The 27,310-nt window shown below is 33.7% G+C and overlaps 4 protein-coding genes across 4 annotated transcripts; 1 reads left to right on the top strand and 3 right to left on the bottom strand.

The window, feature by feature from the left end:
- Positions 1-2,041: 2,041 nt before the first annotated feature.
- On the bottom strand, positions 2,042-7,894 carry LOC109600127 (uncharacterized). Its single transcript, XM_049967055.1, has 2 exons — positions 6,681-7,894; positions 2,042-3,275 (listed from the first exon to the last, which is right to left on the bottom strand). Exons 1-2 carry the CDS (start codon positions 7,871-7,873, stop codon positions 2,075-2,077), a joined length of 2,394 nt encoding a protein of 797 aa, XP_049823012.1. The 5' UTR covers positions 7,874-7,894; the 3' UTR covers positions 2,042-2,074.
- A 593-nt stretch (positions 7,895-8,487) lies between these two features.
- Positions 8,488-9,903, bottom strand: LOC109600126 (uncharacterized). Its single transcript, XM_020016212.2, has one exon. The coding sequence runs from the start codon at positions 9,700-9,702 to the stop codon at positions 8,515-8,517; it is 1,188 nt and encodes a 395-aa protein (XP_019871771.2). The 5' UTR covers positions 9,703-9,903; the 3' UTR covers positions 8,488-8,514.
- A 450-nt stretch (positions 9,904-10,353) lies between these two features.
- On the bottom strand, positions 10,354-11,701 carry LOC126265934 (uncharacterized). The gene has a single exon (XM_049968859.1). It carries the CDS (start codon positions 11,695-11,697, stop codon positions 10,573-10,575), a length of 1,125 nt encoding a protein of 374 aa, XP_049824816.1. The 5' UTR covers positions 11,698-11,701; the 3' UTR covers positions 10,354-10,572.
- A 6,129-nt stretch (positions 11,702-17,830) lies between these two features.
- LOC109600125 (transcription factor 25-like) lies at positions 17,831-19,462 on the top strand. The gene has a single exon (XM_049967021.1). The coding sequence runs from the start codon at positions 17,831-17,833 to the stop codon at positions 19,460-19,462; it is 1,632 nt and encodes a 543-aa protein (XP_049822978.1).
- Positions 19,463-27,310: the final 7,848 nt, after the last annotated feature.

The raw sequence follows: 27,310 nt of genomic DNA, 5'->3' as shown, positions 1-27,310 counted from the left end.
GAAGTTTACCATACTCACTGGTAATGGTATGGGGTTGCTTTTAGGGATTTGGAATGAGTCCTCCCATTTGAATAGAGGGTCTCACGGATAGTTTTATGTATAAAGAAATATTAAGGAACAACAAGATATCGTATTCAGATAAAAATATGCCATTAAAACTTTATTTCAACAAGATAATGACCCGAAGCACACTTCAAAATATTTGAAGCAGTTGCTTTTAAGGGAAAAAATTGATATTATGAACCGGCCATCTCAGTATCCCGATCTAAACTTCATTGAAAACTTATGGAAATAGTGAACAGCAAAATAAGTCACAAAGAGTATAATAATAATAATGTTGTTGCGTTCCATGAAAAAAAGGTGTTTGGAAGTTATTCATAATAATGGGAATTTTACAATATATTGGTTAGAATTAATTAAAATACTAATTACAAATTATTTGTAGTAATGAAAATTTGAATAGCATAAGTTGCTCTACTTTTTGCCAACCCAAAATAAATAATCATCAGTAAAATTAAACTCTTTATTTTTTATTGTTTAACTATGTAATTGTTAAATTTATAAAAGGAAATCAAGGAACATTTTCACCAACAAATGAAAGACACAGAATGGCGGTATCATACATAGTTTTTGAATTATAGCCATGGTGAGAGATAACACGTAATAGACGAACTAAAGGTAGATTTAATTTCATCTGTTTTAAGAAAACGGTGAAAAAACGTAAAAAGCTTCATAATTTACCGTTGGATTTTTATTGTCTGTACCTTATTTTATGATTTCTATTATTTTACTCCCAGCACAGTATGTGAAAATCGACTTTATCTAGTTATTAAAATCACTGGCAATCTCTAAACAATAAAATATATAGTAAGAATGTTATTTTTATTTATTTTTAATTTTAATGTTTGTTTAGCCAAATCGCAGAAAATTTATAGGAAAACGAAGGCAGATATTTTTCAAATTCATTTAGTTTCATGGTAATCTTTAAAATATTTTGATTTAATCAGTGTGAGTGGAGTTGTCGTGGGTGTACGACAAATAGGTCATGATAACCCTTAGGGCACGAACAAGTTCCTCTGAGGACTCGATCCGATACGCGCTAAAAGCACTAACAGAGAAGCATCTTTGTAAACGCATAACTTCGAGTTCGATTATGGGAAATGTGCCCTAGGTGTATATAGGTGGTGACTATTTTGATTTTGGTACGGAATAATTTCGTTTAGCAGGTAAGCACCGTAATCAAATGATTTAAACGCCAAAATTAAATAAATAAATATGAACATAATTACAAGGGAAGAATGTAATATAACTTTGCAGCGTATTGTGTTTGATTAATTGCAGATTTTAATATAGAGACGTTAAAATGAAGGACGTAAAAGACGGAGAGCCAGACAGGGAGAAAAGGCAAAGCACGGCCGTCTTTTACATTCTACTTCAGTTATGAATTTCATTTTAACGAAATTCCTTTTGTTCATTACGTCCTCACTTAACTTACCCAATTTCTTAAACATTTCTATCAGCCGAATGTAAAGGATGCGGTCTACACTCGTCGAATATGAATTGATAGTGATTATCTGAAGTTCCACCTCAAATATTATTTAATGACTGGCATTAAAATAAATATTCATTATTATATTATAAGGGAAATGGACAATTAGAGCAAACAGAAATCACTCATCACTCAGTCAATAGTGAGTGCCATAGAACTATTTCAATATTTATCAAAACCAACTGAGTTCGTAGAGAACGAGTGGAACGCACTCGAATCATAATTAATTGGAATATAATTTGTGGTCGATATAATTGGACGACGGACAGAGGACCGCTCACATGAAAGCGCTCAAGTGTCCTTTCGTCCGGAGCACTTGCTAGATTTCAAAATGTTGAGGACGGTGAACAATCACCTTTATGATCATTTGATAACGGAATATTAAAGTGGGCTGTTATGCCAGAGCTCGACCACTAAAAGGTGTACGCTATTAAAATAACCTACATCAACCTATTACCATCATTTCCACCGTTTACACAATAAATACACTGACATTTCCTTCACGTTTATTTCAAAATTATTTTGTTAACAACAGTCATTCAGCCAATTCTTGTCCCAGTACTTGTCCAAAATTAGCATGAATCTTTCTCTCTGTCTGTCGGCTATTGTAAACTTCGGTGTGTCATCGAAAGAAAAATCCTTAACAGTTTCTTCATCAATGAAAATTGGATACATCATCCATAAGACGTGCAAAAACTGTTCGTCTTTGGCATGCCTTATTTCTTCCTGGAATGCTTCCCATGAAAATGGTGTTGTGTCGCACTCAAACTTTTCCAAGTTGTCTATCAACTCTTTGTAGTAATAACTTATAAGATCCTCGAAATGTTCCTTCAGCACATAATCTTGTGTGCTAGAAAGTAAGAAAAATAGTAAATCGTCACAGGGTGTCTGATACCGCAGCACTTGGAAGTCAAGAATCATCACCTCAAGCGGTCTTTTCGTCATAATATTGTTCACCCATAAATCTGCATGGACAATCGTAGCAAACGGTTCTCTAACTTCCCTTGCATCTCTATTGCCGAATAGTTTTTCAATTTTTTTTATTACATGTTTGTATTTGTCGTCATTAATCAAAAGTTCACTGTAATCTTTAACAACGTTCTTCATGGCGTCGCTTTCTTTGGTTTCCTCATCCGTGAATCCGTCCACGAAAGGCTTAACACGAGATTCAAACACTTCTGGTTTTTTTAATTTTAAGGCCAAAGCTACGGCATGGAAGTTGGCAATGTGTTTGACAATCCGCTTAGATGTCTCGAAATCGAATCCTATTTGTCGATTTTCCGTTCCGAACTTTTTCACTACCAAATTGTCCAACATTAAAACGGCGTTCGAATCAATGGCGTCTTCATTCGTCAGATTGAAGCGTGCCCCGACAAATTCTGGCACATAATCGATCTTTTCGACGCCGTATTCCGATTGCAAGCTCTTAAAAATTGGTATGATAGTCCGATAGAATTCGATTTCGTTTTTGAAGGTTACGGATGTGTTAAATATTTTCTGTTGGATTTCTGTAGTTGGTGGAGTTTTGGCCACTGTATGTACGACTTGTTCTTCGCCATCACCTTTCACTTTTATGTCAACTGCAAGCATAACACTTCCATAATTGTCACCAGGTTTTGTTAAACTCCTGGTTGTGTAACTAGTGATTGTTTTGTTTTCACCAATACATTTTTCGACTAGTTCGTCAAGCCTCTCTATCGATATCATCATGATAGTTTTGCAAATACTAACATAGTAACAAATGATGCGATTTATATAGTCATGCGAAGGGGAATTTATTCCAACAAATTATCTCATTGGTACCAGAGTCGGATTATTTAACAATTTTATCTGGCTGCTTTATTGACCTTTCGTTTAAGTGGTAGACACAAGGTTTATGTTTACGATATAGTAAACAAAAAGTTTGTTGCCCATTGGTTTATAATGTGGCAGGTTGTAAATAATTATTTAAAAATAACTCGTTGTCGTTTTTCTATTTATATTTAACATAGTCCACTTCAGTGTAGTAACTTTCCTCCTGATGAAAAACAATGATAAACGAATTTTATCTATCCAGCGTTTAATTAGACGTAAACTAAATTGCAGGTTAAATGAAATAATACTGTAATATACTAATTATACACTCACAATATATATAGCAGTCCAGGAAAAGATAGAAGATAATATCTCAACTTGAATTTACTTGAACTCTAAGATATGTTAACATAAATAAAACTTTGACTAATAGCTAAAATATATTTATTGCAATTTTTATTTATATGACGAGAAAAAATTAATTATCTGTAATGATACCACAAATATGTCATAAGTACCGGATTAAACATCGATTTATATAATAATGTGATAGTAATGGACAGTATAAAATAGAAATTATAATTTCATTGAATTTCGATTACGTTCTCTTCTGTTTGTCAACATTGGAGAATTAAATGCATAAACCGACATTAAGTCAAATTAAATTAAACGTTGGGTATATATATCTTTATTACCATTATTTTTATCTAGCTTACATTATATTAGGTTATGAAAGCTAATAAGTTAAATAATGTTAGAGTAGATTAGTTTAGTTAAAAAAACTAACAATTGAATTTAATAAAAGAAGATATCTATAATTATTAACAATTCGTATAAAATTAAGTGACTGACGACTGGTTATATAAAAAAAACAAATTATTAAATTTGACCTTAAATTTTCTCAACAAAAAGTTAAGTTAAATTAAGTTAGACTATGTTGAATTTTAGCCACTTTAGTGAATTAAAATTAAAATTTTTAAACATTAAGCAAATTATCAGATACACTGTTTTTATTTAATTAACAAATATTAATTATTTCAAAATTTATCTGAAATATAGTTATAATATATAACGTAATATAACTCATTACGTATGTAAATTAGTGTTAAATTAAATAAAAATAACAGAAACAGACATTATAAAAATAGAATTATTAATTCCATAATAAAAGTCTCACCTCAAAATAAATAAATATTATGTTAGGTTTAGTTAAAAAAACTAAAAATTAATAAAATAAAAAAAAAACAAATAAAAAGTTAAATTAAATTAGGTTAGATTAGGTTAGGTTTTAGCCACTTTAGTGAATATAAAAATAGTTTTTTTAAAAATAAAGTAAATAATCAGATACACACTTTGTATTTAATTAACAAAATTTACCTGAAATATAGTTTAATATACAACGTAATATAACACATTACATATATATCTAAATCTATTTTTAATTTAAATAAAAATAACAGAATGATAATTTAATAAATTTTAATAATATCCAAATACATTAGGTTAGGTTAAATAAGGTTAGAGTAGGTCATGTTAAATAAGTTTTGAGTAGATTAGGTTAGCTAAGAGAAAACTAAAACTTAAATTTAATAAAATAAAAAAAAAATGAAAATTTAACAAATTATAACTATATTCACAATAATTAATAATTTAATCAAAATTTATATTAACAGAATTATTAATTCCGTGATGTTTTTTTCTCTACAAAGGAAAAATGGTTGAAAGGTTGGATGAAAAAATAAATAATATAATATTTAATCAAAATTAACATAAAATTATATATTAACAGAATTATTAATTCTTTGATGTTTTTTTCTCTACAAAGGAAAAAAAGTTTGACAGTTTGGGTGAAAAAATAAACAAAATAATATTTAATAATCTTATTAATCTTGGAAAACGTCCCATGAAAATAGTGACATGTTATGTTGACATAATGTTTGATTAATTCATCGAAATGTTTGTTTAATACGACATCTTCCGTGCTTGTTAAAAGAATGTAACATCTACACATGGAGTTTGACAATTCTGGTACATAATCGGTCATTTTTGGAAATTCTGCTGTAAAGGCAAGTCTTGTAGAATTACATTTCGTTGTTGAAGGTTTTTTGATGGAGTCTTTGCCACTGCATTTATATCGACAGCGGACATAGTACTGCCGTAATTGTCTCCTGGTTTCGTCAAGTTTGTCGTAAATTATGGTATGTCAGAGTTGGATTCAGACCTAGTCATATCAGATGAGTAATTATTTATTTAACTGAAGGGTTTCATAATTAACAGATTTTACCTAATCAACTGTATAATATTGACATTATTTTTTAAACAAATAACATACAAAAATTGAGTTGCGTTACTGTTAATTTAAATTACCTTGAAATGTCTTGACCCACATTTGTCTATGATTATTTTATTCAACAATTTCTTACTTTTATCACAAACAGCAAAGGTATTAATTAATTAAATCGAAAACCTTTATCAAAATAATAATTTATTGTGATGAAAATGTTTAAGAAAAGTGTAACGAATGAAATTAATCAAATTCATCTCTGTAAATTGACGTAAAGGTTCCCGGTATAGAAGTTTGAACCATGACTCGCAGATTTTGATGCATCCAGCATCGTTCGTATTGCTGAAGTCACGATCGACAATTTACGATGTGTGTGGTTTAAAAATTCACATACAAATAATGATTATTTATTACAAAATTTTTATTGCATAATTGTCCATTTATATAACTAATTTTATGAACTAATTTGTACAGTATACAGTATACAAAATTTTGGCATATGGTATGCTGTACAATTTATATAATTTAACAATTATGCAGTAAAAATTATTGTATTGTATTAAATAATCATTATTAATATATTTTAAGTATTAAATCTTTGGTCACAATTATTTATGGTATTTCTATTTCAAGGACATGTCAAATTGTTAAACATAAAAATTGGTTATCAGTAACACAATATTGTGTAATTTGATATTTCTGAAATTGTGTTTCCCTTCCACATATTAAATTAAAACAGTTTAATATAAATGATTGCATATTTATTTAATGTTTATTTATGAATACAATATTATAAAATAAAATTACCAACACGAAAATAAATAAAATGTAAGAGCACGTTAAAAGTAGTAACTAGCATAATTCTTTGTTTCAAGTAGGTAACAACATTTTATCAAACAAATAATCAACAAAAATTTATCTCATTATTATAAATTGAGATAAAACGTACTACATAAAATATCAAAAAGGTTTGTTTGTTCATTTATATCTCAAGGTCAAAAATTGAGCTAGGCACTGTAACTATTGTGCAATTAAAAATAATGTGTTTGGTTTTAGTTGAGCCAACCATGCTTGTCAAACAGTCGTACAAGAAGTGGCAGTTTCTCCATGTGTCGCTCCGAAGGTTCGAAAGGACGCTCCTTCTCGAATTCAAATTCTTTCGCTTTGGACTTATCCATGAGAATCGGGAACAACATGCAGGTTACGTGGCCGATTTGCGCGTCCACGGAGTGGTTTATCTCTTCTTGGAAGGCTTCCCAAGAGAACTTTGAGGTGTCGACTTTGAGGGCGTCCAGAATTGTGATGAACTGCTGGTGGTAATACTTGATCAGGCTGTCGTAATGTTGAGTCAAAACTTCATCCTCCACGCTGGAGAAGAGGAGAAATAGTAAGTCGTCCGCGGGTGTTTGGTAGCGAGTTACTTGGAAGTCTATGAATTTATTTTCTACAGGTTGGTCGTCGTTGAATCTCAGCATGGTGTTGTTGACCCAAAGATCCGTGTGAACTACCGTTGCGAACGGTTCCCTAACTTCCCGTCTTTCTTGTGACTTAACTTTCTGTATCAGCTTGTCGGTTAAATGGACTATGTCTTTGTGATTTTTAAGCATTTCAGTTGAGTCTTTGCACACTGATTGGATGAAATTGTCATCCGCATTTTCGCCTTCGAAAACCACTCCGTCCAAGTAAGGTTTCACTAACGTCTCGAATTCGTTGGGTTTTTGCAGCTTAATGGCTATCATGGTTGCATGGAAATTGGCCAAGTCTTTAAGGATTAACTTAACGGTGTTCAGGTTGAATCCCTTAAATCTGTTGCCCATGGTGAAGCCCTTTTCTGTCAAGTTTTCCAGAATTAAGACAGCACTAGCTTCGACTTTGTCGCCTCCATGAAGATTCAACCTGGAGCCGATGTAATCAGGAAAATACGTGGACGGTTCGATGCTGTGCTCCCTCTGGAATTTTTGCAAGAAAGGGAAGATAACACTATAAAATCCGATTTCATTTTTGAAGGTCACTTGTGTGTTGAATATTTTTTGTGCGAACTCGTCGGTTGGTGGGGTTTTGGCGACCGCTCTGATGGTTTCTTCCTCGTTGGTTTTCTTGTTTTTGACTTTGATATCCAAACTCAACATCAAGCTGCCATAGTTTTCGCCAGGTTCATTTAGGTTGATAGCAGTGTAGTCGATAAATTCTCGGTTGTCTCCTAAGTAATCCTTGATAAGATCCTCCAAATTTTCGATTGTAAACATTGTGGTGATTCGTCACTACTCACACTAACAATAAGTATCGCGACGCTTAAAGTGATGTATTTATAACTTATCAGCCGATGTGGGGGAACATGCAACGTCGTGTAGTAAGTATACAGTACGTCACAATTTTGATATTCTATTCTAATGGGTTCTGCTAATTTCAAATTAGTTCAGTGCCTATTTTTTTTAATGTTTCTAGTACTAGTTAAATTAACAAAATGTTAGTTGTGATTCAGTTAAAATATGAATTATTATTACTTTTAAGCAAAATATATATATATATATATATATATATATATGAATATTAATTAATTATTAATATTGACCAATAATCAAAATTTCTTAAAGTTATTCAAGTCCTCATGAGTGGTTTAATTAAGTTTAATTAAGCAATAATGTAATAAATGGCATTTTCATTTAAATAATTTGTATATTTAATATCTATAATGGATAATATAAATTGGACTAAACTTTATCTAATATCGACTCATTTAATGGAAAATCACGTAACAGAATGAAGGGACACACTTTTAGAGATAAGATATAAAAATCAAACATTATTTTTTAATTAAACATGTATTTAGCATTGTTTATTATACAGTTAACGTAAGTAGTATCTAGTATTTACATATTTTTTATTATTATATTAGCCAGCCTTTCTTCTCAAATTGTTTTATTAAAAAATAAAGCTTCTCCTTGTGTCTTGCACTCATTTCAAATTTGTGTTCTTCTAATTCTAGTGTCGCTCCTTTATCCATAAATATCGGATAATACATCCAAGCGCAATGCCAGAACTGCAAGTCCTTACTGTATAACAGTTCTTCCTCAAAAGCTTCCCAACTGAATACATCTAGTTCACAATTGAATTTTTTTAAAGTCACAAGTAATTGGTCATAGTAATACCGAATCAAAATATCCAAATTTTTATCCAAAACATCATCTTGTACACTAGTAAATAGGAAAAACAAAAGATCGTCGGCTGGAGTTTGATACCTGCACACTTGAAAGTCGACTAATTTTATCTCAACTGGTACACCATCATGTTGTCTTAACATGGTGTTATTAATCCACAAATCGGTGTGACTAATTGTGGTGAACGGCCCCCTTACAGTACGTAAAACTTTACTACTCAATATTTCGGTAACTTTAGGTATAAGATGGACCAAACCTTTTTCTTTCATCAATACGACGGCTTGTTCCAGAGTTTGGTTTATTAAATTTTCATCGGAGTGTTGACCTTCGAAAAACACGCCATCCAAATACGGCTCTATTTTATTTTTAAACTCCTGCGGTTTTTGTGAACGAAGAGCGATGGCGTTCCCGTGAAAATCGGCCAAATCTTTCAAAACCAATTTGGCCGCCTGCAAAGAGTATCCTTCGTGTCTGCTGAGGCTGGTGAATCCTTTGATGGTCAGGTTCTCCAACAGCAGCACCGCGTCCGAATCCACTTGTTCGGTGCCGTTTAAATTTAAACGGGCACCCACGAATTCTGGGAAATATGTTGCCGGTTCGATGTTGTGCACTTTTCTTAAGTTTTGGAGGGTTGGAATCACCGTTTTATAGAAGGCGATTTCGTTTTTGAACGTCACTTTAGTGTTGAATATTTGTTGTATAATTTCATCGGTTGGTGGGGTCTTGGCAACGGCAGATATCGTTTCCTCTTCGTTGGTGGTTTTGTTCCTTACTTTGATTTCCACTTTTAGCATCAGGCTGCCGTAGTTTTCACCCGGTTCGTTTAAGTTTGTTGATACATATTCTAAGAATTCCCGGTCCGGGCCGAGATACTCTTCAATTAGACTTTCTAAATTGACTATCTCGTACATGTTCATCGATCGTTTTGCTCTGACTAATTGTGATAGTTTGTGCAACACTCGTTTATATACGAAGTTAGATAACGTAGTTTTTTCAATTTTTTATCACGTAGTAAGTTTATATTATGTTTTTATAGAAAACAAAAATGATAGTGACATTAAGATTAATATTTTATAGTAATTAATTAGTTAATTAAATATCTAAAATCATATAACATAAAACAAGTAATCTTTTAAGGATCAAACGTGGAACTTTGAACATTAATAAACAAGAGAATTTTGATGATAATAATAGAACCTTTTGCCATTTTAATCATAGTAATGAATGAATAGTAAAAATGTTGTTTGTGAAGTTGAAATTTGTCTACATCAAACTACAGTTAATTTGCTTCCATTAATTTTATTACTAGACTGAATAAACTTTAATATGACTTTTTATAAATAAAACAGAATTATGTATCATTTTTTAGTCATTATGGTATTTATGGATAAGTCAAGAACGAAGGACCTAAAGGACAGATGGGAAATCCTTGAAGAAGTAGAAAAATTAAAAACAATTAGTTTTAAAATATTGTATTTTTAAATATTTTAAAGAAATTTATTTTTGTTGAAATGTGGTTCTAGTGGTATGTGTTTGCATTACCTTAACCAGTCTTTTCTTATGTAATTTTGCTTTATGCAATAAAATTTATGGCTGAATTTTACCGCTGGTTCCCTGAAAAACAGAATTATATATCATATATTAACTATTATATGGGTATTTATGAATAAGTCAAGAACGAAGGACCTAAAGGACGTATGGGAAATCCTTAAAGAAGTAGAAAAATCAAAAACAATTAGTTTTAAAATATTGTATTTTTAAATATTTTAAAGAAATTTATTACTAGATTACTTTAACCAGTCTTTTTTTATGTAATTCTGCATTATGCAGTAAAATTTCTGCCTCAATTTTACCGTTGGTTCCCTACCTTTGCCTTTCGGCATAAAAATAGGACGCAACATTAGAACACTATGAAAAAATTGTCTTTTGCTGACGTTCTTTAATTCGTGTTCAAACCATCCTATAGAAAAATTTGTTGTACATTTTAACTTTTGTAACGTTCTGGTAAAATTCTTGTAATAAAATTGTAACAAATCATCGAAGTGGTTGTTGAGTATTTCGTTTTGTACACTCATCATTAGGAAAAAGATCAAATCGTCAAGGGGAGATTGAAATTGACAAACTTGATAATCAACAATTTTAATTCCAATCACTTTTTTATTTCCTGATTTAAGCATTATGTTGTTCATCCATAAATCTCCGTGTACAATTGTATAAGACTCATCTTCTTTGATACGACGCATGTTATTTACTTGGAGATGTTCACACAATTCACTTGACCAATTTTTTAGGTCATTATTTTCATTTAACAATGACAAGTATAACTTGACTTCACTTTTTAATAGATTTCCTTCTTCCATATTGCTCCCAAAAGTAATTCCATTTAAATATGGTCGAATGAAATGTTCAAATTCTTCAGGTTTTTGTTCCCTCATAGCAATTCCAACTGCATGTAGTTGAGACAAATTTTCTAATATCGATTTAGTTTGAATCAAATCAAAACCGTCTTCGCAGTTATTAACGTAATAATCCTGTTTATTTAAATCCTCTAGTATTAAAACGGCATCGTCGTCCACATTTTCACCATTGAAACTCACTCGTCCAGCAACAAAGTCGGGAAAAAAATTTGGCGGTTCAAGTCCGTGTTCTTCAAAAAACCGCCTAAGTTTTGGTATAACTGTTCTGTAGAACTCGATTTCATTTTTAAATGTGACTTCGGTGTTAAAAATCTTTCTGGTGGACTCATTTTTGGGAGGGAACTTGGCAACTGTATGTATTGTTTGTTCGCATTTAGTTATGTTGTTGGTAACGTGGATGATGAGTTTCACTATTTCACTGCCCCCGCTTCTGCAATTGAATTGTTCGATTGTGTAGCATTTAATAGATGTGTGCTTCCCTAAATACTCAGTCATTAACTCGGCTAAACTTTTTATTTCCATCATATTCATCATTACTGAATCATACCGGATAACTGGTGTATTAATGTGTGGTGTTACAGAGATATAAGGTGTTCGGAACTGATAATATTATTTAATGTTAGCAAACAGTAGATAACACGTATCTGCTAGACGTAAAGAATTGTCAATATAGTATTGATGGGCATAATTGACATAACATCATTCACAATTCGCTCATCAACTGGGTGATTAAGGAGATAATTTCAATCCAAATATGTAGAGTTATAAAAATGCAGCGATAAAATTGATTATATCGTTGCAATTTTACATTTTCCCGTTTCGGATATAAGACCTATCCATAAATAGATCGAGAGGGCTTTAAAGCAAACAATACAATAACGGAAAGCATTAAACGAAATTGTCGAGGAATTATTACATCCACTAAAATTCTCAGAAAAATAAACGGCCAAGGTGCCATTTGTAAAGCGTAATAAAAATCCAATCTATTTTATATCGATCAAAACAGAACTTTAAATATTTTACGAGTAATCCAACAAAGCCACCATTTAATTGTCTGCCAAATAAAAGAGTAAGAGCCCGATATCTTAGTTACGGCAACGATTATTAAAGCGAAACATACGCAAATCCATAAATATGCATGATACGTCCATGCATATGTAAGAGAATTAAAGCATGATTTTGCACCACCCCTTAATTAATATATTCAAATGGTACGTAGCGAGATGCTGGCTGTTCCTACGGTGTTTGCATGGTAAGTTAACCACCATCAAAAGCCCTATTTCGCACGTGTTTTGGATTAGACATTAGCAAATAGTGAGCGGCAACTAGACACCAAACAATCATGTCACTGATTGAATTTCGCGTTTTGCGTCCTCACCCCCTTGCCTACACACACACACACACACACACACACAAGTTTTGTTTTCATAGCAAAAAGATAATCTGCGTAGTCGTAAGAGGCAACACTCAGATAGTTGTTAGCTAGTTGAGAAGTTACGACGTAACGTTGATTATCGGGACGTTCGGATTGATGCAATAAATATGACTACGTTCGGTCTGATACGCTGTGACAACCGGTCATGAATTGAGTGTAAATCCGAGGGATCTGGATGTGGAAATTATGGGTGCCGTAATGCCAGAGGCGCGGCGCCGTCGATAAGCTTGTCAGGTGGCATTAGTGCCCTGTACTCGCAACAAACACGGCCAATACAATTGTTAATTGTGTTCCTCGAAGTTGGGAACGGTTTCGAGGTCTCGTGTCGTATGCAGACGATCGCCGCGAAACGGAAGTGCGATCGGGCCGACTTAGCTATTCTGCCAACATAACTGTCAAAATCAGACTAATTGGTGGTATTTTGGACGGCGCGCCCGTCCCCAATAGTCGTCCCTCTCACGGGGGGATAACTCAATTGAGTTATCGAAAACGTTTCGGGGTCTCGCGGTCAATAAAACTTGACCGTACCGCAAACTGGACTAGGTTCACCCCCACGAATTGCCGGTCACGTGTAAAACTATTTATTCGCACATAAATTATGGCCGTGCTGTTCATAATGAGGTCACTGTTGTACAACGAAACTATGCAAATATTTTAGAAGGATCTCGGTGAGAATTTTTATCGTACCTGACTCTTTTCCAAAAAGGACTTAATACGACTTTCGCTATTTATAATTTTTACTTTTGAAGATCATCTTTCCCTTACCTACAATTAATTAATTAATTAATTAATTAAATCAAACAATCAACATATTTTGTACTTTATTTAAAATGACTCTATTACTCTTCATATTGTTTCTGATCTACTAGACACCCTGTTATTGTATGACTCATTTTTATTTCGTTTACTGGTTCTTTCAATTTGCTTGTCTATAAAAAAATTGGTTTTATATTAGGACGTTTTCTTATTGTACAATACTATTATCAACAATATTAAGACCTTGACCTTTCATGTTAATTATTATTATTATTGTTTTTCAGGAGTGCCGTGTTTCTTCCCTTTGAAGATGATTTATTCAATAAAATAATATAAATCCTACAAAACGTACAGTAATGGCAGAAAGTAGAGAAACTTTTTTAAAATTCAAATAATTTTTGTCCTAGTTATTATGTTAAAAAAATGAAAAATGCTTTTATTAACATAAATATAATTTTTTGTATTGTCTGTCTTGTATGTACGTTAAAAACCCTCTGCTCTAACCAAATGTATAAACTTGTTGTTGCTCCACTTTGTACCAGCCGAATATTTAGTTTTTTGATTTGTAGCTAACAGAATTATTATTAATACATGAAATATTCACCGATATGTTTGTATACATTTTTAATACTTTGTTTAAATTACTTTATGCAATATAAAATGATTAATATAAAAGATATAATGATATTTCAATCGATTTTGATATTAATTTATATAATATAAAATTGACATTTATAGAACTTTTATTAAATATTTAATGAATATTTACATAATCAAAATTGTAATTGTAAACATCAAAATTAATATTCTAGTTTTATTTTTTTTTTTTCCACATTACCAAATCTTGAAAATTGTTCTATATACTGGTATATATTATAAAGTTAAAAATTATTGTGGATTTTGTAGAGATTAATGACATTTAGTAAAAAGTTACCAGCTGAATATATAGTTTTCTGATTTGTAACTAACACAATTGTTTTTAATACTAGAAATATTCACCGATATGTTTGTATACAGTGGATTTGATTCCACGATTTTGTACATATTTTATTGTGATTTGTGTGATTTTTTTTTTCTTTTAATTTTTATTTATTGATTATTACTGATATTTCTGTATTTTATACACCTAGTTTATTTGTAGTTTCATAAATGGTGGTCATTATAGAAATTTTATAAAATGTTAAATATTTTAGCAATTCGAGCCATCATTAACTAATTATAATAAACAAAAGACTTCTGGTACATAATTGACTGAATCGAACTGAATCATTAACATACTATTAAGTAAAAAGTTGCTGTAATTTTGTCCAAGGAAAAATAAAAAATGGATAATGGAATCCAATTCAAGAAGTACAGCTCATATTTTTAATGTTTAATTGAACTAATTCTAATAAGCAATCATTTTAATATTGCTTTTTATAATTTTTTAAATAATTTTAAAATATTTTATTTTCTAGGTGTTGTGAATCCTCATCAGGTATGTAATTTTCCTAATTTTTTGTTATAATTTGGATCTAGAATTTCTTTGGCCAACCAAAGCAGACTAATATGTATATGTGTTTAAAGTAATTAAACTGTATTATAAAATATCCAAGGCCAATTTTAAGAAAACCATACGGGAAATATTAAATAACTGTATTTCACACAACTCCTTTATGGCATTATTATTATGGATTATTGCTTATTAACATCGAACAGCAAATAGTCAGAGAGGCCACACCATTTGTGCGTTTGTAAAATGAGGGTGAATTGAAAAATAATGATGTCGGAAATGATCGAATTATTTCAGCGGTTTTATAAAATGGACACGATAGAAGATAGAAATTGTGCAATACAATCAGTATTGGATTTTTCAGTTTTTATACATGAACATCATTTTTCCTAGTTGGGAGTTTCAGTCTCGGCGACTGCACAAAATTCGGGTCGACGTCACGCATTGGCCGCCAAATGGGACCCCGGCTTGCACAGTCCATCTATCCATCCATCTACCCAATTTTGCAAGTCCCCGATATTCCACCCCCTGCACAGTTTTGATTCGGTCTCTTTTTTTTACTGTTCAATCGAATAAAAATCGGAATAAAAGCCGACGAACGTCGACGATAAAATATATGTTCCTGTCAGAATTCACACGCTTTTGTCGCTTTTATTATTTTCGTATGTGCTCTTAAATCGAACTTTGTAGCTTAATCAATCTCGCAATGGCGGTTTTCAATGGCGGAATAAGGCTTTTGTTCAATTTATGCCTTCCGGGTTGTTCGCTTTTTTATAGCCAGACGAATATATTCAATACTAATGACGCGGGTGTTAAGCCACGAGGTAGATATTTCCCCGTGTTTGCATTGTCACGCGACGTGTTAGAAACGTGTACACATGTTTGTACACGTATTCTGTCAGTAGATCTTCCAATTTCAATCGCCAATTACCGCATTCAAACCACTTTTGCGTACCTATTCCCGAATTACCGATTTTGCATAATAATCAACGCTTGCATATTTACCGGCGACATTCACAAACTGCCACTATTTGATGTTCACTCCACACGGTAGGTTTCCCTTTCCAACTAATCAACTGTAATCGTATCTGTTGATATTGTCATATTGTCATATTGTCATATTGTCATATTGTCATATTGTCATATTGTTTAAATATTCATTCTCCAAATGAAATCAGCTAAATTAGCACGTGAACAAAAACAGACAATCCCCGTCAATGTTTCGACAAACGTAGAAAACATCTAGGACATACATCAACCTAAGAATTCAATTACATACTCTCAAAGCCAGATTTGTGCCCGGCATCCCCGCGCCCACACCGAACCTTCCTGTCGTGCATTCTCAACATGTTGACAGTCCTGATGGAAACAACCGCGACGACGGCGGCAGAATATAACGAAATTATGTCTATATATCATATCTGTGACGTACTAAAAAATTCCGGCCGAAGACGACGAAGGAAGAAGAAAAAAAAAACGTATTAGGATTTACTGGGTCTACTTTAGAAATTACCCGTAAAGTGTCAACGTATTTCACCTCGGAATTGAAATTATTTATTCAGCAACCGGCACAAATAAAATTATATTAGGGCTGGAAATACTGTTTATTGTATGCAATCTATATATTTTAGCCCGGATGTACTGTATGGCGGGACGGTGGCAAAAAGGATAAGCGGTCGGATATTTATTGCGTGGAAGAATTATAACAAAATATATCGCATGTAAGTAAGTGTCAGTGTTAATAGTGTTAATAGTGAGAATTGGAGTTTGAATTTAAAATGTCATCTGACGATGGAACAAGGCGAGGGACCTTTGTATCGCCCCCCAGTAGAGAAACGGATTGAAAGGAGGATTAGCTGGGAGAGAACAAATAAGTGGAAGTGGAAGCAGGCAAGTGAGGAGTCGCGTGAATCGTGTGAATGCGTTCGAAATGAGCGTCGCCTTCAGAAGATATGATTATGTGCTCGACAATAAATCATTAGCATTAAATGTGTGTAGTGCTCCTTTGTGGCGGCGCATCAATATGCAGTGGGGCAATGCCGAGGACGACGGCGACGTCGACGACGAACACGAAGACGACGACTCCGCAGTCATCGGTGAACGTATTCAGATTAAGAACTTCCTGGGAGAGGCGCACAGGCTGCGAACTGCGAACCGGGAACTGCGGCCGACGAAGGAAAGGAGGCCGCGATCGCACAATGGCCTACGCCGCTCGAGATATCGCGGATGACGTGAAAGGAAACTCGTAGTTGGCGCCGTTACTCCGGTGACAAATGACTACGTTTTAACAATGGAGGCCTCGGCAGTATCTCTTATAACAACATGACCTGCCCAGACCCTCCACGCACCAGCCTATTCGCCCGTTCGCCCATTCGCCCATTCGCCTACTCGCCTACTCCTCCGCTTCTTAGTGCCGCAGTAAGTTATGTTGTCACTTCGCCGCTTTTAATGTACTTAGGTGCCAAAAAAATACTTTCCGGCCTCCCGTTAAAATATTCACCGAGTATTAAGCCCCGGAATTATTAACTCCCAGATCCGTTACAACTCGACTGACGAGATTAGATTATCAGCACGATGGATGAAGGTTTCGTCGTTGTAAATTTTTCTAATTTGTAAATTTTAAACTCCATTCTCCAGGACAAGTGTGCACGAGTGATAAAGCCATTCCACCACCCAACTTTGCTTTTCCTCAATCATTCTCTCTCTCTCTCTCTTTCTCTCAATCACACCAACAAAGATATATTGTTATTTTCGACGTCAAATGATCAATTGAGTGACGTATCCTTCCATATCTTTGTTCTATGATTGTTTTAACCACCATTTGTTTAAACAATATTTTCCAATAAAATAATTATTAACATTAATTATGGTATTTGACGTTCAAATATTTCCATCAATTAATTACTGACATTCTTCTAAAAACTGTCAGCACTAATGAATTAATAATGTGTCCATATCGTTTATCCAAGCAACAATCTAGTAGGGAGAATGGCGACGATAACATCGTCCAAGCTGGCAAAGTGGCCGACCACGAATTGGTGAACGGATCGGCGAAATGCGTGCGAAGAAAGAAGAATAAAAGTAATAATGTCAACGCAAAAACCATTGAAATCGTCTCGAACGAGGATGAAGTAGAAAAAGCGGTGCGAGAAGTGAACAAGTTGTTGGGTGAGAACAACGTCCCTAAGCCTTCTCATTCTGCTTACATCAGACATGACACCTCCGGCATCTGGAAGAACATATTGGTTGTTCAATACAAGCATTTGAATGTAAATAACGAAGTCCATCGTCTTTTTGGGTCGGACGCTTTGCAAAAGTGCAACGATCCTAATCGGAAAAGAGTGAGCCACACGTCGAGTCGCTCACACAAAAATATCTTTAACTTTCAAGAACGTTGGGGCAAAATTGAGACACCTGGGATCTCAATGGTGTTGCTTGAGAACGTTAATGGATTGAAGTATTTTACCTTTGAGCACGATCGCGATTACAAAAAGGTCCAGAATGAATTTTTGGCCGCTGTGGAAAGTTTCTCGCCGTCTATGATCCAGAATATAATTTATCGTCATCCGTATCACATCGATTGCCTGTTACAATTATCTGACGCATACAAGCAACAAGACAATTTCATCGTTGCAGCTGAACTGGTTGAGAAAGCGTTGTATTGTTTGGAAAATGCGTTTCATCCTGGTTTCACTATTGATCGTGGAAATTGTCGATTGGATTACAGACGACAAGTAAATAGAGCATTTTATGTGGCATCGTTTAAGCATGTGATTTTTATTGGTAATAAAGCCTGTTACAGAACGTCCTTAGAATTGAGTAAATTCCTACTCTCTTTGGACCCAGACGATGATCCCTTGGCAATAATATTAATGATCGATTATTACGCCCTGTGCGCCGGGGAGTATAAATGGCTAATTGAATTTTTAGACAAATGGAAATTCAAGAACGAACTGGAGCTTCCCAACATGTTATACTCGTTGGCGTTGGCGCATTTCCTCAACGGCGACAAAACCAAAGCTGACCAACTTCTGCAAAAGGCCATAATAACGTTCCCCGGAGTACTAGTTCTATTGCTGGAGTTTAGTTACGCCAAAATTGACATGGTGTCCAAACACCCGTTCTTCGTAGATCGTAGAAACTGGCAGCCCGATTCGTTGAACACGATCATTAATTTATTCGCCAGACGTAACTATCACATCTGGAAAAACAGGACCGTATTGAACTGGATGGAAAGTAACGTCGTTGTGATACTACCTCTGACCGAGAAGTTGAGCTTCAAAATGTTAATGGAGGAGAACAGCCTCCTGGCAAGTTACAGGATCCCCTTGCCACGTAACATACTGCGACACATCTACTTGTCGGAAATCGAAGAGGTCACCGTGGCGATCGACACGACCACGTCGTTCATGTCTTTCGATCCCCTACCTCCGGACGACTCGATCAACTTGTACAACGGACCAAGAAGGCCGAACTTATACGAAACCCTTTCCAATCTCGAATTGGGCAACAATCAAATGATGTTTGAACCGGGACCAGATGACCGCACCTACTACTTAGTAATTAATTATAATTAATGTAGGATAGATTTAAAGGAAAACATTAAAAAAATAATTTGCGTTGCACGAAATAAGTGGTTGTTTACCGAGTTGGGATGATCGTTACATTTTCGAAACACCTGATCCAATGGTATTGGTATGGTTAGTGCATGCAAATGTGCAATAAACGTGCAAAACATCGAACCACGTGGCATATTTCCGATGTACACCTAATTAAATCTAGCGTAAAGTTTGATGGGCGTTGTAAATTAGGGGCCAGGCAATGGGCAATACGCGGTCGCAAAACGAAAACAAAACGGTCCATAGAGGAATTCTGCCGGCAAATTAATATCGCGCAACAATTCCAGTTATTGTTAACTGTCGTAATTGGTAATATTGTATATAACGTAATAGAAACGATAGTGCAGCCGGGCAAGATGGTATCCTGCATCCCATTTAGATAATATTATATGCAATAACTGTAATATATCAGCGGTGGGACACTGGAAGGGCAATACGAGCCCCGACCGTATCTGTTTAGTTGTTCTATTATTATCAAGGGCATTGTTCGCCGTTTGCGTACGGCGAAGATCACAATCTTAGCCATTGTATACGACAATTATATCAGTTTCGCATCGCGATTCTATTACGGTCAAATCTTAAATTCAGTTACCTTATGACAGGTCCGCTAACCGGCAAACGGACACCACACGCACCAGACACCCTATCCTACCCTACCATACCTACTAGTAATTTAAACGTGACTTTGTATCGACTCGTTTATTACTTTTATAAAGTAACCCGAATGAAATAACGTTAACGACGTACATTCCTGTACGGTGGGTTATCGCATTTTCATTATTTTCATTTATATGTATTGGATCCATAAATAATGAGATACATTCTCGTAACATAAAATCAGGGCAGTAAATTTTATGTAGTCGATAAGACAAAATAGCAGTGGAAGGCGCGAACTTCGCGGAGGATCGGTGCATCTCCAGTCATTTAATGGCCCCCCCGCACTAAGCTATATTGCTCAGATAATCCGCAATGGAGAAAATTCAAATTTATCTTAAAACAAAGATGAACTCGGTAATTTGGTCATTCGTATGCTTTAAAAGGCGCACTTGCAATCGCGGAGACCGATAATGGCGATTCATGCCGCCAATAACTTAATATTAACTGCGTTAGTTTTTCAAATCGATGAAGTACTTCTTTCTATCTGTTGGGCTGTATCAAAAAATTACACACTTCTGTAACCGGTTACCGATTAAATAGATGTTAAATCGACATAACCAAAGAATTTTTGAAAGACTCGTTACAACAGGTTAAAAGGGGGATTTATTTTATCCAAAATATCGATGATGTTAGACTGTACAATTTTTCAATTTCAATAATTAGTTTCAGTATTACTAACCTTTGTTTTCTTCTTCAACTAATGTGATCACACACACAATACTCACATCTTACTCTTAAATTTATAATAGAGGACTAATTAAAACTCGAATATTTGGCGAATACTCGAACAAATGATTAGAATAGAATAGATAAACAGTAAGCAAGAGAGAACAAAAGAACTTCGACCTTGACACTAGACTAGTTTTTATAAACTCAGATTCTAAGAAAGGGGTGAAGTAGATGGTGACTTAAGTTCCTTAAGAAACAGATTGTCTCCAACAACGATCATACCAATCAGATGTACTAAACAAATGTTCATTTTCTCAACATTGTTGCCAAACTAATTTAAGAGTTTTTTCTATAAGAAACCCTAATCTAAATAATAATTGCAATTTTGATATATATTGTTTGCATAGGAAAAAACTATATTTTCAATCAATTAATTTACTTAAGTGTGAAAGACAAAAATAAAAAGAACAGTTACAATTCTATAAAATTTCAAGTAGGGATAATTTATTAAATCTTTTAATTAATGAATTTAATTTAATTTAAAAATATTTTATTAAATAGTTCTATACGTATAAAGATCTGTAGAAATTAAACCACTTATACTTCGAACCCATTGTGCGACCATACACTAACACTTGAAAAGGGTTCGAAAAGAAATCACATATTAAAAATCAAGTAACGTATAGATTAAGATGGATGTATTTTAAAATAAATTTTATACGATTTTACGACTATTTTACATATGCAAGATTAGTTTTAAAGAAAACCCATAAAAAATCTGAAAAAAAATTGTGAGAACCTAAACAAAGTGGTGATCTAAAAATTCTCCCACGAAGCCATTAAATAATGGTTTCCTAGGTCTTATTATAACACTTCAAACGATTGTTATTATTATGGTATTGTTCATTTTAAAATATATAACGTGAGTTACTCAGCACAAATGCTTATCAGCAAATTTATCTAAATTGTTGAGTGTGTTTGTGCCCGATTAAACGTTCGTGATTTTCATTTCGAACATGTGCCCCCACTTATAACAGATAAGACACACATCATATCACAAACAATTAATTAACAGATATTATATAAAAGTCGTGATTGAGAAACGAAGAAAATAAAGCAAGTCACGGCAGGTAGTTTGAATTTCAAAAAGACAAACACACAGACTCCCTAACACGATTATAATTAATTAACAAATCCCCGAAATCAAGTAATTTACTTTCGCGACGATATTAAATCAAAAAGTTGGCCGGAGAAAATGCGGAATCCGATTTTTAATGAAGGCAATCAGAATGTGCAAACTAAAAGGCGCCCGCGGTCCTGTATCTCGTCCTGGCAGCAGCCAGGAACAGATAATACTTTGTTATGTAAATGTGTATTGTCTTTGGGAGTGCGCGGATGGGAGAGCGTAGCGAGTACCGGCGTAAAAGGTGCGAAGCAGTCAAGGTGTTGAATAATTTTCGGCTCGGGCACAGTGATTCGAACAATGACTAAACTGTATGAACATTTTTGCTGCCTGTGTTCCTTCTGTCACGCCGGCCAACTTTCAAATAAAATTGTTTGACTAAATTTCAAGTTGAAAGTGTCAACATCCCACACACTGATTTGTTAGATATAAGGAAATAAACTGCTGTTAATATTTGGTAACTTTGTTCTTTGTTTTATATGAAAATGATCAACACACTTTTAACGACGATTGAGAGGACAAGGAGATGATTGATATATGTTGGTCAAATATTTTTATTAGTTAGTTACATATTTTGTCGCCCAAATGAAACATTCGCACAACTGTGTATTGGTTATCTTCCTTACCACTCTTAACTCGTACTCTTTTGGCCTTATTACAACAAGTGCAAATATTTAACTTGCTTAAGGTATCTCGCAGACACGTACGAAGCGATAACGACCGTAATACTTATTATAACGGGGAAACAGGCTTTTGCCTGCATTTTTATGAATTGCGAAATACGAGAATATCGTTATAAAAATATAAAAATGGGTCCGGCCGTGCCCGGTTACGTAATTTTTAAAAGTTAATTAAAAAATTAAGCGAACCCAATAAAAGAGCTTCGAATGAAGGTTCATAGATAAAAGTTGCATTACCTATAATTTTATTAGTGAATTTTAGTGAACCGAAATATTTTTAAAACAATGTACATAAATTAAATATCGAAATATTATAATATTTAATATAATTTACAGTAGTTACGCGTTCTATTTTTACATAAAATAATACATTATTGAAGTCACTGAAATAAAATTTATTTTAAATTTAAAAATAAATTTTATTAAAAATTCAATTGCATTTATAAAATATATTTTAACATGCATTTTATAATTAAAAACTATTTTTCTTTGTAATTAAATATCAATTTACAAACAATACAATTTTTGTAAATCCCTTTTTCAAATACAAAATAAATCAGTCTACTTCAGACCAATGAAAAATGCTTTTATTAACATAAATATAATTTTTTGTATTGCCTGTCTTGTATGTAGGTTAAAAACCCCCTGCTCCAACTAAATTTACTATTTACAAACAACAATTTACAATTTTTACAAATCCCTTTTTCACATACAAATTAAATCAGTCTACTTCAGACCAATGAAAAATGCTTTTATTAACATAAATATAATTTTTAGTATTGTCTATCTTGTATATACATTCAAAACCACCCCCTGTTCCAAACAAATGTGTATATTATTTGTATTTTTTACAAAAAAAAATGTGTTTCCTTATCCGATTTATAAAACTAATTTAATTCTAAAAAAATGATAAAATTAATATTCGACAAGAAGGCGTGCCTCTTTCTCCAAATTCTTGGGGCGGTTTGAATGGTCCCTTAATCGTTTCCCAAGCATGCCCCCAAACAAACAGTATTGGCAGAAAGTAGAACAACTTTTTTAAAATTCAAATAATTTTTATCCTGGTTATTATGTTCAAAAAATGTATATTAAAAATTAACTTCCCTTTATAAATTTAACAATTACATAGTTACATAAAGTTTAATTTTACTGATGATTATTGGTTTTGGTTTGGCAAAAAGTCTTCTTCTATGAATTCTACTCTAATATATTGTAAAATTCCCATTATTATGAATAATATGGTCAATAATATTTGTATTCATATTTTGCCAGGACTTTTGCAGAACCGTGAATAAATCTAGCTGATTATTAATTATGCTCTTTGTGTCTTATTTTGTTGTTCACTATCTCCCATAAGTTTTCAATGGAGTTTAGATCGGGAAATTGACATGGCCAATTCATAACATTAATTATTTCCCTTCAGGTCATTATCTTGTTGAAAATAATGTTTTAATGACATATTTTTATCTGATTACGGTACCATGTTGTTCCCCAATATTTCTCTATACATAAAACAATCCAAGATACCCTCTATACAAAAGAGAGGACCTATACCAATTCCCGAAAAGCAGCTCCCATACTATGACCTGTCGCCGTGTTTAGTTAACAGTGAGTATGGTAAACTTTTTATGTATAGGTCGTCTTACATATAAAATCCCATCACTGCTAACCAGATTAAACTTGACCTCGTCACTCCAGATCGCTCGTTTCCAATCATTTAAAGTTCATTGTAGAAGGGGACTGCTAAACTCAACTCTGACTCGTCTGTTCTTCTCTGATAGTAATGGTTTTTTACTACTTACTGGCCTTCTCGCCTATACAGTTCTTGAAGAAACATTAATTCCAAGTTGTGACTATTAGACCTTATATTTTGCTGGAACTCAGGAAAGGATCTTTTTTGAACTTGGATAAAGTTTGTTTATCCTGAAACCTGTTGGTTTTTCTTGGTCTTCCAGTTTTATTTTTTCCTTCCACATTATTAAATCTTGAAAATTGTACTGTATACCGATATATACTCTAAAATTAAAAATTATTGTGGATTTTGTAGAGATTAATGACATTTAGTGTAAAGTTGCCAGCTGAATATTTAGTTGTTTGATTTGTAACTAACAGAATTATTTTTAATACAAGAAATACTCACCGATATGTTTGTATACAGAGTGTTCATAATTGGTTAAATTATATTAGATTTATAAATACAGAGCGCATTTAGCAATTTATATATATATATATATATATATATATTTAAAGTTGCTCTACTTTCTGCCAAAACTGTATATTCGATGGAGTTAAGGTATGATCTATAAATAAAACTTATTTCTATCCCTTCAATTGACGTGCTCTCTGGCAATATTTAGTTGTGTTCTGCAGTTAACTATGGTTAATGCTAATGGGGGTTACAAATTGTCGTAGCACGATGTCTGCTGTGTCCTTGTCTTCTGGTGGGAAATTGATGTGTGAGACACACACACCTAAACTTTCAGCTAGCCTGAGGTAACTTTAACCTTCTTCCACTAACGAATACACTCATTCAAGACGAGCAGAAACAGCTATTGCTATTTACTTTGATACAGTGGATTTGGTCCCACAATTTTGATGAGAATAGAGATCAAACAGTCCGCACAAGTTGATAGAGTGCATGTATTATACATGTAGGAGTGTCTTAATTAAGAGGGAATTTATTACGTGTTGAATTGCAAAGTGGGCGGGAAAATGGCGACGGACGAGGTAAAAAGCACGGTACGCACAGTGATCACAGTCACCGTGGATCGGTGCAGCGAAACTGCACATTCGCATGCGGCGGCAAGACGCAAGACAAATAAACGGGGGAGTGCGGAACCGGGGCATGTTTGCCGTTGCCAAAACAAGAAGTGACTGGATAAAGAGAGCGGTGTTTACGGGTGTCGAAACAGACGTGGCCGTGGTGATACACGAAGGGCACCGTATCCTGAGCAAATTTCCGTGCCGCGAACGTGTTTGTTATGTTGTCGAATCCTGACGGCGGATCCTCAGCCGTGCATTAACGGCGTGTCCATGTCATCACGTCCGTTTTCCCCTTTTCTTTTATGCTGCAACGCTGTTTCTGATTTTCTCTTTGTTTCACTTAGTTGTTGTTGGCTTTCGGATGCGATATTTGCGTCATTATGTGGAACAAAGCCGGTGCAAGTGCAAATTTCATGAAGATGAAGATCATGTTCGCGTTATCATTAGATTAAAAATTAAATGTTAAGCCGGGCGTACGTTAAATTAAAATTAATATTTCTTTGCAGCGGATACCCGATGAAAATTAGAAAGTTCACGGGGTAAAAACGTAACAATTAAGAGGAAACTTTTGAACATTAATTTTCACAATATTTGCTAAGGTAGAAAGGGGAGCGCCCATTATCCCTCATTATATTGAAGTGTCGTCGTGTGCGAGGTTCTATTTAGCGGGCCAACATTCGCAACTAATGAACCTTTGTAATTTAGTATCCTCTATTGGGAAATCTATGGCGCTGCTTTGGACAGAGACGGACGGATCTCATCCGGCTCCTTTTTTCAGGAAACTTTCATTAAGTCACAAAGAGTGCACAGCATCGGCCCCCGGCTCATGTAAAAACATCAAACTCGCCAACGGACCACGATATGTTTCTCATTCATTTTTCATCATCCCGTACTCATCTGGCGCACAGTGATCACAAAATACCACTTAAATTTCGCAATTTCGTTTTTATTTTTAAGTAATTATAATAACAATTGTTGGAGAAGTTGCGCATTCGCCATATTTACAACGAACCTGTAATCCATTAAATTCCGGCATTCTTTATTAAATTTCCCGATAATTTCGGAACGTCAACCGAATAAATGCATTTGAAAATATAAAGTTGGCAGGTATGACATTATTATTATTATCAGCGCAATGTCGTCTTCCATCATTCGAAATTGTGTTAGCTACACTTGGAAATTCACTTAGAAATTCGTAATGTGTTCACGGTAAAACGATAAGAAAGTTACAGATAAATAAAAATTTCGTTTTTGTTCGAGTTTTATTAACTTTAAAATAAGAAAAGTGTCAGACAGTATTTACGTAATGAAATATGTTTCGTAAACTCGAGTGAATTTATTTCGCGAAATTTACTTATTCAAGTTCCTGCAAACTTCCAGGTGATGTTGTTTTAATTGACATTTATCCATTTAGGTTTTGTTAGGGAATTTGTTAATTACGTCGACTGGAAAGTTTACATAAAGTCACGAAAATTGATAAATTGTCTTTAAAAAAGTATTGTCTATTCATTTAGTTTGATGCGAATAAATAAAATAGTATTTACGGCGGAATTAATCACCGCTGCTAATGTAGGTTTAACGTGCCGTCACTTAATTAGAAAGTTTATTTAAGAAAAAGAAACTAACCACCTAACTAACTAACTAACTAACTAACTAACTAACTAACTAACTAACTAACTAACTAAGTAAGTTGAACGTTTTTTGACACACTCTCGTTATAAACGCATTGCTAGGAATTATTGGGTAAATGGCGAGGAATAATCAGATAATTTCGATTGATCTTGATAAGATTGGAGAGATGGAGAAGGAGGGCGGAAGAGCCCGGTAAGTTGGACGGAAAAGGAAGGAGAAAAG

This window comes from Aethina tumida, chromosome 1 (genome assembly GCF_024364675.1).
Source record: "Aethina tumida isolate Nest 87 chromosome 1, icAetTumi1.1, whole genome shotgun sequence".
NCBI classification, from domain to species: domain Eukaryota; kingdom Metazoa; phylum Arthropoda; class Insecta; order Coleoptera; family Nitidulidae; genus Aethina; species Aethina tumida.
This window is presented reverse-complemented; position numbering and strand designations above follow the sequence as displayed.